The sequence below is a fragment of the Lagopus muta genome, chromosome 8 (genome assembly GCF_023343835.1).
Source record: "Lagopus muta isolate bLagMut1 chromosome 8, bLagMut1 primary, whole genome shotgun sequence".
NCBI lineage: Eukaryota > Metazoa > Chordata > Aves > Galliformes > Phasianidae > Lagopus > Lagopus muta.
Window position 1 is genome coordinate 20,323,456 of NC_064440.1, and position 12,026 is coordinate 20,335,481.

The window sequence follows — 12,026 nt, forward strand, 5'->3', positions numbered from 1 at the left end:
GGTCATTTTTCTTCTTTGTGCTGCAATTTCCCCATTTGTAAGATGGAGGACAATACTTACCTTCTCTGTAAAAGAATTTGATATCTATGAATGAGAAACAGTACGTAACTATACCGACACTCCAAATTAAGAACAGTGTGGCATGGTGAGAGATTCATTTTCACTTAGAACATTAGAAAAACCAGTAGGTATCTACAGACTCAGGTTATCTGCAGTGCTTTATGAGCCTCACATCCTGATATGCAATATCTTTTCAGGGGTTAGTTTATTTTAAATGCAAGTCCTTTCCACTGATATGAAATACTTGAAGTTATTTAAACCATACAAATCTGCACACATAAGTAAAAAATGTATTACCCATGAATGCATGTGTTTATGCATTTGGAAGCAATTTAAAGAAAAGCAAACATAGAAAATTAGATTACAAATAAAATTATGTGGAAAAAAATCCCATGCAAATGTCGATCTGTCTGTGTAAGCTAAGGTAGTCCAGTCAGAAGAGATGAATGATAACTGAAAGGATTCTAAAATAATGAAAACATATTCAAGAATAGAATTTATTTGGTATACTTACACTAGGTAATATAATTTAAAAATACTGTAGCTAAAATATCAGATTTGGATGACACAGCTTTTCTCCATGCCCTCTCCCTCTAATTAGAAGACCAATTTTATATCTGCAAAATATTCTTTAAAAAATTAAGGACTAATTTTCTGTTCAGTCATTTTACTGTGCCAAATATCCTTTGCAGGAATTTTAAAGCAAAAAGAAGAGCTGAGAGAAATTTGACTTCACTGATGTTTCTAATACAAGAGAACTGTGATTACAAAGAAAAAGGTTGTAATGAAAAAAAAGAAAAAAAACCCACATCACCTACAAAGCTCTACCATCTGGAATTGTATGTCCTGAAATCCTGGGCTGTTAAGGGAGCAGTCTACTTGTGCCTCCAGCTTTCAGTTCTCAGTTCACCATGTAATTTACTGTGGCTCCACACGTCTGGATGCCAACCAGGCAGCTGCACAGAGTTGATACAGCAAAGTGCTGATGCAGTTTTGAGATACTTCTTGATAATGTACAGAAGCAGCAATGTCCAAGAATATGAATCATACTTCTGTTAGTTTAAAGGAACACTGGCAAAATAAACTATCAAAACAGGAAAAAAATATTCTTAAAGTTTCTACCTTCATTTCCCCATTTAAGGAAGAATTTTATACATGAATAGCATATATAAAAATGAAGCAGCTGTTTACCAGTGTAAATAAATGTAGTATTCATGAAAAACAGTTGAAAAGGCAGTGCCTACCAGAAAGGAATATAGAAAAGCAAATACCTTATTTTAAAGCAGATTTGGAAAAAAAAAAAAAAAAAAGACAAAAAAAAAAAGACAAAAAAAAAAGCATTCCTATACTAACTTAAAAACTTGAGGCACACTCCCTGAAAACAAACCTAGCACTGTTAGTAACACCAACACTGTGCCAACAGCATCATATTCCACTTACAAACCATTCCTGAAAGCAGAAGAAAGTCCCAGACATACTTGGTATGTGGAATGTGAAGGAGAGACAAATCAATAGCTGCTATTTACACGCTACTAGTAACAGCCACTTTGGACTGATAATAAAAGTGGTTATTAGAATCAACGTCTATATACCTTGCAGTTTTCTTATCATGCATCTGACAATATGACATCCTTCCAGCTCTTTCAAAATATGTTAACAGGTGGTCTTTATGGAAAATAGGCTAACAAGAAGAAACACACAGAACAAACAATTCAACAGTTGGCACGAAGACACACTGAAACTTTGCACACAGAAGATGAACAGCCCTCTTCATTTATTACGTCAAGAGCAGGTATCAGCTTTTCTTTAAACAAGCATGAAATATACTTCACATTCTACCTAGAAGAATTGTTATGTTCACATTTAAAAAGCATGCTAATATGGGAAAGCAGGATTCTGGGGGAAAGCACATCTATTTCTACCTGTATTCCATTTTTCAAGAGATATTTTCCCTTCTGTACATCACAGTACATTGCACTGTGTACAATATGTTCTTCTGCATCTGCCTATTTTCTCTGCATTCAAAACACACATGTAATAATGGGACCAGATTAACCCTTATTAAGCTGGGTGCTGGGCAACATTTGTGAGGTGTATTTACCAGGCCTATTACCAGAGACAGGCAGATGTGGCAGTTATGGGGATAATGGACTGTGCATTTACTTTTTATATAGCCTTCCTAAAGCAGCTTCTGTAGTACTAGCACAAACCATCAACTGATAAGGAATGTCTCCTAAAGGCCAGAAGGACCTCCTAAGGAAGACAGACCATTCTTCTACTAACAGAAGTAACACAAACTCACTAATTCTTTGTCCTTTGGAGTTTTTAAAGTGGTAGGGATCAAATAGGGAACATGCTACAGACTTTGGAATCAGACACTGCAATACCACTGAGCAGCCGCTGGGCACACATGGTCAACAGCTCCTTAAGAACATGTTACATAGCATACCATATTCAGGACAGGCACAGAGGCAACACAACAAAGTTTAACAATTCTCAGATCGTTAAATGAGTCAACATATGAGTAGGAAACACAAAAAAGAAAACAAATATATTTCAAAAAGTTGGAGGCATGAAATAACATATGTAGCCCATAGTATAGATTGATAAAGGCCAATCTAATATATGTTATTGACATGATTTCATAATATGAAAATATTTCATAATAATGAAATCTTCATTACAATAAAAAAAAAAGCTTGAATAAATTACATTCTCATACACAAATTCAACTAAGAAAGCAAAAAACTGTGGAACAAAAGAATCTGAATCAATATATACTACTACTATATACCCACTATAGCTCTTCAAATCTGTATGTACTGCTAGAGAGCTCCCAGTTTTAAAAACATTGACATTAGAATCTGTGACACAAATATAACATGAGAACTACTGTGTTGAAAGAAGTTGAAAGCGTTATGCGAAGCACTGCAATGCAATTCCTAGTCATTTTGGTATTAACTTATTTTTGTAATTATGACATCTCAGCAGGTCACTTAGATATTAAACAATCACTGCTAAACCCTACCCACTCAGGCCACGAGGCTGTACTAAGGAAAAACTCCAAATGTAACAAGTTTACTATTAAATATAATGTAAGTGACCATTTCTGCCCACTGCGCTGATCAGCTATGTTAGATTATTAAGTAAAACATTACTATGGAAATTCAGGATGGATGAATGCTTTCACATAATAGTTTGTTTCTCTGACATTCAATACTCTTCAAATCATTCTGTTCTTCAAAGTTAACAGTTTTGCTTTCGGCAAATTAAGGAATCCCTTTTTCTTGAGTTATTACAGAATTACTGCTTGGAAATCTGGAAATGTTTTGGTTTCCAGATATGTAAACATATAAGTAAAAACCATAATCAAGATTTAGATGCAACTATAGGCCTAAGCAATGCATACAAATAAATACAGCAATATTTTACATGGGCAGCCACAGTTATTCTAACAGTTTAGGAGACATTAAGATCACTGACAAAGTCCCAGGATGAAACATGTTTTAGCATTTGCCATAAAACAAAGTGTAAAACATGATTTCCCTTCTGACTTTAGATTCTATTCTCACTCTTTATTTGTAACAAGAATTACATCGCGCTACAAACATCAATTTAGAAAAACTGCAACTGTTAAAGAAGAGAAAACCTGTGGCCTTCTCAACGAGACAAAGCTTTTTAATTTTTTTTCCCTAGATCATTACTGCTGCTATGGAGCACTTCTTAAACAGAGCATTAGCTTTCTTCCGTATTATTATCAGGTAGTATATTTGCATGCCTTTATATGGATGTGTTATTTTGATTAAAATACCTGCAAACAAGTCTGATTCTGCATTTTATCTATTATAGGATGTTTGAACATGCATAGAACGAAACCAGGATTGCTCTCTCTCTAATAAGCAAAAGACTACTATGTTATTTTGTAACTGTACAATACTAATGTTGCTGCTACAGTAGCGCCTACAGTAAATAAGGTGTGTGTGTATATAACTGTATAACAACTTTCATTATTGGTTTCAAACCCACTGTGACAATTTGTTACCAACAATTGATGATAGGGTACTTTCATAGTTTTCAATTATAAAAATGGATATGTACAAGTTAAAGGTAGTTCATCTTACCAAAAACTACTTTCATTAAGACAACTGAAATACAGCCAATTGTTTTTGTTGTTTTTCTTCCTGCGAGAAAAGTACGCTATACCTTCACTTGTTCCTTAGATTCTTTAACCTATAGGTGCTACATGTCATTTTGCAATCAGTGGATGTACAGCAAGGGCTATGACTATATTAAAGTCAAGCCCTCAGATTGTGAACAGGTATGAGAAGATTACGTACTTGCAAGTAAATTAAGTAATGCCATGATGTCAGGCAGTGTTTCTAGAACACGATTAATAGTTTCACATTATGTGCTTAGCTCTGAATTTCTTGTATTTTACAATCTGATGCTGAAAATTTTAAGACAGACTAGATACGTTTTTTATTTTTAGGAAAAATTTCTTTAAGGTTGGACAAACACTGAAACAGGCTTCCTAGAGAGGTGACTGGTGCTCCATGCCTGTCAGTGTTCAAGCAGCATGTGGATAATGCCCTCAGTAATGTGCTTTGGTTTCATTTGGACTCAATGATCTTTGAAGGTCCCTTCTAAATGCACTATTCTGTTCTAGTCAGGAAACTGAAGGTGGCCGATATTTTCTAATGCTGATTACAAGATAAAACATGCTCTACTATTCTGTGGTTGAGCTGGGACATCTTCATCAATAGCACCAAATGAGGGTTTTAATAGGAAAGATCTGTGAATTTGACTCACTGAACAACTCTAAGGAAATGAGACAAACTTTAAAATATCAACATACTTTTCATTGCATTTTCTAAACAAATTTATTTAGGAAACAACATCAAGCTTTCCTTTCCATAATTCTTAAAATGATGCTTTCAGACTTTTTATTTTGAAACAATACTTCCTGCCAATTCTTGTGTGCTGTGGTAAAAAATTAAGAAAGCATATTTTAGTAGTAGTAGCAATTTAAACAAAAGGGTCACGGATTGTTTAAGGGGGAAAAATACGTCAATGTGACAAGTTTCCAATGAAACCTCTGATGGGGTGGACAAATAACTGGTAATATATACTAGACTACCCTCTTACAGTATACATCTCTCCCTCTCAGAGTTATGCACACTGGGAGGGCAGCGTGGTGAAATTTGCACTGACACTGCCTGTGCTGTACCTGTTCTGTGGACAAAAGAGGCCTTCAGTTTCCAGTGATGTCAATCTGGCACCTTTCACGAGCACTACATTCACTTTAAAGGAAAAAACAGTGAAGTTAAAAAGAACCAAAGGAAATAAAAGAAATGTTATTTAAATAACTCAGACTGTGATAGAAATCAATAAGTCCAAGGCATTTTTTAAGGTAAGGCTATTAAGCCTTTACTCCAACATATCAAGTCACTTAGTATCACTGTCTGAAAGTTATTTAAAATGGAACAAAGGACAAATGGGAATGATCCTAAGTTTACACATCCTTAAAATCAGAACACTCTTTTATATTCTTACTTTGCTGGAATATGCAATTCAATACTGGATTTTCAATTCTGACCTGAGACATCATTTAAAAGTAGCTTACATCTCTGATTTCATGCAAAGTTTAAGTTCCATCGATGCAGAATCACTGTCCAAGAGTGATTTAACCATTTTTACTCAAAATAGAAAGTATACCTGTAACTGGCCATTTAGCGAGCTCAGGTCCTCAGCCTTTTTCTCCAATGACTGTACCCAGACTTTCCGTTTCTGTCGGCACCTGGAAGCAGCAGCTCGGTTTCGCTCAAGAAACTTCCTTCTTTTTTCATCAGGGTCTTCATTAGCAGCTCTTCTTCGCCGACCACCTGTATTTGGTGTTTGTTGTGTAGGCTGAGCTGGTGATGCCTGAAAACAGCACGAAGCGTTAAAGAAGTTATCAGTGTAATAGTAAGTCTTCAAGAGCACTGGGAAACAACCCAAAAACACATCGAAGCCTTACAGTAAACCTTGCTTTTATCTCACCGACCCTCTATTTAGGGACAGTGACTGTTTCCATTGCCATCTATCAATATTTTCTTAAGAAACTGCTCTTCTGACAGGTTTCCTAGAAGCAGAATGGCAGTTGTCCAGGATTCACTTTGGAAACACCTCTTCCAGCAGCACCTCTAGTCTGACTTGGAGCTTTAGTCCCTTAGTTTCCTGTTTTCACCTGCCACCCCACAGGAAAACACTACCACTTCTAAGCTCACTAACCTCCTTTCAGTGCTCAGAAAGACACAGTACTGAAACTCTTCTTGTGGAAGCCCAAAAAGGATCCTTAAAGCAATTAACACAAGTGTTATCCTTGATGCAGTTAAGAAGTTCAGAAGAGTGCTTATGATGTGAAATGCAGTAGACAGATGTAATATAAATGCAAAACAAAGTAAGCTGTTCTTTTTGATTATACAAAATCAGTGGTATAATTTTCACTTACTGCAAAAATTCCTGCTAGCACACTCCAAAAATCAGGAGTTAGTTTTAAATCTAAACAGACAGATAATACCTATTTTGAAATTATCACCTTGAATAATGCATTGCAGAAAGAACACTATAAACTCTTCATTACTACACAAATACTGATACGACAGCAAAATACATACAGTACCGACATAGCAATCTGGCAAAATTACATATAATCATCTAGAAAAGGCAGTCTGCTGCATAACTATATCTATCTATATATCTATATAAAAGGTGTTGCCAGCCTTTGCACCAGAGCAGTCAATTTCTCCCTCAAACCTCTAATTCTGAGAGTATTCCATAGTACTTGTTAAGCTCTGCTTTGTAAATCAACAGTAAAGAAAAAAGTTTTTATGTAACAAGGAACAGGGCAGGAAATGTTCCACTTTGTTGTCATACCGGTGTTTCAGTTGTTGAAGTTGCAGGTTGCTGTAGAGACTGTGGTCGTGGCTCATCTGACTGAGTCCTCACCAACCCACTTGGATGTCCCTTGGCAGTATCTCCATTTGTTACCTGAGGGTGCTGCTGGGTCAAGGCTGCTTTCAGTCTCTGAAAGAAAACAAAATTTCTTTTTCCCCTCAACATAATGGAAATATGGTAACATAATTACATAAACATAGGATAACTTGAGGACTTATGAATGATTTATATTAGTTACTTCCACTCCTCTTGGCAAACAGGAACTCCAAAACTCTATCACTACTGGATTTTTTGCTTGTTTTTCACAGGCTTTCAACAGCAACGTAGACATATATCTACTTGCAATCATAACTTCTTGCAATCATCATAACAACATCTCAGAAAGGACTGCAAGCTGCATGGAGAAATAAACAAAAAAACCTCCCTGGTGATGAACAGTTTCCATGCAGAGATGACTTGAAAGCATGAAGAAATAGTTGTTGTAACTGGTATTGTATTGCACTTGCAATGACACATGCAGAACCAGGAATACTGGCACAGTACTCAGCTGCAATACTTAGGTCTGAAGCTGGCTCATATATTTCCATTTGGAGTCCTTATTTTAAATATCGACAATTTCATAACAGTAACAATTTTCTATCACATTCCTTATACCAAACACATTTGTGTATAATATTAACAACATTTAATTATTGTCTTTTTAATTAATTCTTGTTTCAAGGTGGTTTAGAATATGAAGTAAATGTCAATAAAGTACCAATTATTAAAAAAATGTCTTAAAAATGCTGGAGCTGGGCTGCATTTGGTCAGTCCAAAAAAGCAAAGGATTTTGCATCCAGTCATACAGACAGATGCTCCATATCAGCTATCATACAGTATCCAGTGCCTCTCAGGATTAAGCCATTGGAATATAATGATAGCTCTCTTCTTCCCTGATAGGATTTCCTGGCTCCTGTTTTACATTTAAGCAACAGATTGCAGATCCACCTCTGCCAAAATTGCAAAAAATCTTTGTGATACGGCAAATTGACCCTCTAAGTAGTTGATTGTAGCCTCTAACCACCAGCAGCAGACATCCTGTTTGAAGACCATACAGAGAATTGAGAAGAACGAGAAGGTCCTAACATTCCTTTGCTGGCTTCCTATTAGAGAAGAAGCTTCAATCAGTGACTTCTATTTACCAACGCAGTAAGCTTCACTAGTAGCCTCTTTGATAGGAACTGCTCTATATAGAGTGTGACAGCACACATCACCCCACTCAAATTCCAAATACACTTCTCAAAAACAAGAATGTAAGAGATTCCCTACAGCTCTGTATGGACACTCTGTATACCTTTACACATTATTCCTTCAGATAAACAGTTGGCTTCTAACAGTCTAGCTCTGCCTGGTAATCCACGAACTGGAATCATTAAGTGGGACCTTCCAAGCACTTCCATCTTTTTAAGAATATGGGATGTTCTACACTAGCAAAATACGAGTTAAATGATTCAAAAGCTTTACACTGCAAAATAACAGTTGCACACAAATTCTCTATGCATTGTGGTAGCTTCAAATTATAAACAATCTGACTTTTGAGCTATTAATTAAAGAGTATGAACAACAAACAGAGCCATACAGAGATGCAGAGACAGTAAGTTTTGGGTTTGTTTAATTTATTGTGGTAAAATTACTGAAATAAGATGTCAGTTTGTCAACAGATCTGCCAGAGCCTTCTTAATGCTGGTTGGTAGTTAACATTGGAAAAGGGAACAGATGAACTTATGTGTGTAACTCACAACGATGCAGGCTTTAGGGCAGGATGACACCATTTTTAAAGATAACATGCCCACAACTCTTAGTATGTATACTAAGATTTCCTGTACTCTGGAAATCCTAGGTCCTTTACAATAGTAAAGCAAACTGACAACTTGTACCTTCCCAATTCACCATGGAAACACAGGCTACCAAAAAAACTCAGTCTATGCCTCCATTTAAACAATAGAATGGCCCCAGTACTTTCTAACTGAAACTACTGAAACAAACTCCATGATCTAAGTATAAAAATGTTGATTTGAGGATCTTCTTCATCAAGCCACGAGATCAGGATACTGAGATCCCCATCCAACCTGGCTTTGCACATCTCCAGAGATGGGGCATTCAAAGCTTCGCTGGGCAAAATGTTCCAGGTGTTACTATCTATTAATAATTATTCAACCACAACGTAGTAACTTACCATACAAAGGCATTCTCCTCTTCCACTGTGATTAGATTTCATCCATCTCAACTGTCTGGATATGTAAGTTCAACAACAACAAGCTAAATTCTAATGTTTAAGGCAGTGTAGCATAAAACTTAAATAGTATGTGGATGGTCAGTGTGCCTGTTCAATTCTGTTTGTGGTTGTATGAGCAAATTTTGATGCAAGCATCCACCACACATACAAAAAAAAAACCAACCACCAAAAAACTCTGTGAACTGTTGGAAATGCTTTGTAGCATTTGCACAAAGCCATCTCCTTAAATAAGTTTCACTGAACATATCCACTCTAGTAAAAGACTGGCTAAGGTCAGAAAACGCAGGAGATTAAATAAAAGTAATGAGTATTTGAGTAGGTTTTGAGTTTTGATGACTGTTTTTTGCGGTTTTTCTCACATAAGGCAAATAACTTATTATTGTCCAGGTTCATATTTTAACTCTTCATTTCTGTGTTACAGACATATTTATAAAGTTAGACTAAAAGTTGATGCTATTACATTCGTATGTTGTCCATTTAATTTGAAAATGGCAAAAGTAAAATAAATATAAAGTACTACTTATAAAACATACAAGCATAGGGATATACAAATAAAGGAGAGCTTTCTATATTGTAATGCTAACATTCAAATATTATTGTTTTGTATGTTAGTAAATACATATACTTCTTTCGAAAATTACATTGTTAAATCAAATTAGAAGCTTTTGGAAAAAAAATGCAAAATCACTGGCTTTAGCTTTATATCACATTTTCAAAGTTGAAATAGTAGTTCTGATTAAAACTATCAAAAAAGCGAGAAATAACATGGAAAGTATTATCACACATTCTCCAACGATATTCAATTTAAGCATTTCATATCTCAGCAGGTAGTGCTGGAACAAAATACTGTGTGGATGTTGTACTTCCTGTGAATAGTGAGACATCAAACACTATGGGAATCTTGGGAATCTCAGTTTGAAAAATCCAGTATATTGAAACAAATATTATCATAAACATACATCAGCATTAATGTGTGAGGAAAGTTGATAAAAAACTCAGTTTAACATTTTTTTTGCTTACTAGGGGCAACCTAGAAGTGGTATTTTCAAATAGCTTAATAGCTTTTAAAGTCTTGATTAGCAAGGTTTTATTGTTTATGCACATCTTTGAAAACAAATCCTCACTGCATTTGTCAAAATTTGGTAGGACTAGATCACTCCATCAAGAGCTCACGGAAACAAGATAATATTCTCCAGAAACAATTCATGAAAACTCAGATCCATATTTCATATCTGCCACAAAAGCTCATCAGAGTAATAACCCTCCTTCTCCTGGGTGTTATCCTACCATCTGCTGCTCTATTACTTATCTTTATTTTGCAACTAATTAACAGCATAATCTTCTAAATTCAGCAAGTTAATTATCATTATTGTGGTCTTTGCAGCATCATCAGTCCTTATGAAGACTTGTCTCTCCACCCCCAGAGAACATATGAAAATGAAGTAGGTTGTGAGAGGGTCTGTTTCTTTAGAGTAGGCTCATTAGGTGTTTGCTGATTAGCTTGGCATGCAGAGAGACAGGTCAGAAGAATTCTGCTGAACACAGGGTCCCATACCGGGCTCAGGTAAGTTAATGCAGGCTTCTGAACATTTGCCAAGCCGCCCTGTCAATTCTCAGTAGAAACCTCCTGCAGAAAGCCCACTGGCTGCCCACTGCGTGCAAGCCATTTCTCAGTTTGTGACAAAAGATTTTACATGATGAGGGGAAGGAGGCAGGGGAATTGCTAGTGTAAAAGTTAGAACAACTTTTCTTTCACTGAGAAACTTCTGCAACCCATGCAGAAGGGTATGAACATTAGGTTTGCAGCCACAATCCATACACTCAGGAAAAAGGGATGCACTACAACTAGGAACAGCTCACGGCTCAGATTTAATCTCTGAAAGCATACAGTTTCAGGTCTTTTCACAAACAGATCAGAAGCAACTATGCAGTACTTAGAATTACAAATTCTTATCATAGAATGGTCTGTGTTGGAAGGAACCTTTAAACACCATCTTGTTAACATCCAAGCACCCTTTACCTGAGAAGCTTCTTTGTTTTCGTAACATCTATTACATCTAATTCTAACATTTCCTAAAATATTACAAGACTAATCTGTACATTTTACTTTACTAAACTATGCAGCATTTAGTTTGCTCCGCACAACTAATATGAAATCATGCCATAAAAGTGGACAATTTATTTTCAGTGCACTGCAGAAACATGAAACCCATTTTCATTCCTACTGTCACTCCCAGTACAACAAGGATACACTCAAAAGAATACCAGCAGAAGACAAAAGGTTGTTCTTGAATGAAATCTCTAGTCATATTTCAATCAACTCTGCAAGCAACAAGAGTTACAGGTTCCAATCATATTCAAACTGCAGTAACAGTGCCTGTTACAGGTGTGAACGGAACACATCTTTGCTACAGTAGCTTAACAGTGTACAATGAAATAAAAATGCAAACCAACTGTGCACAATTATCCCATAGCACTGACACACATATGGCATTGCATATGTAACACTGTATAGGTTCCAGTGATGAAGCACACACACAAGATTGTACTTAACACATTCTTCCTCCACTATATTTTAGCTGTTTGAGTTGAGAACAGTATGCAACAAGGTCACCAACTGTAGGGATGTGGATTGTTACATAGACAATATAATATTTTTGTCTCGTGGCTTTTATCTTATCTGCTCTGTAGTTGCATTATTTGCAGTTGGTTGATTTTTTTCTATCTGCTATTACACTCAGTGAACCTGTTTTCA

The 12,026-nt window shown here is 36.0% G+C and overlaps 1 protein-coding gene across 3 annotated transcripts in view; it reads right to left on the reverse strand.

The window, feature by feature from the left end:
• CHN1 (chimerin 1) overlaps positions 1-12,026 on the reverse strand; it is a 145,207-nt gene that overhangs the window by 104,640 nt on the left and 28,541 nt on the right. For all 3 annotated transcript variants that reach the window (XM_048954039.1, XM_048954040.1, XM_048954041.1), the window contains exons 11-12: positions 6,976-7,125; positions 5,776-5,982 (exon numbers count right to left, since the gene is read on the reverse strand). In XM_048954039.1, the coding sequence (XP_048809996.1) occupies positions 5,776-5,982; positions 6,976-7,125 (357 nt within the window). The remainder of the gene's footprint in view (positions 1-5,775; positions 5,983-6,975; positions 7,126-12,026) is intronic.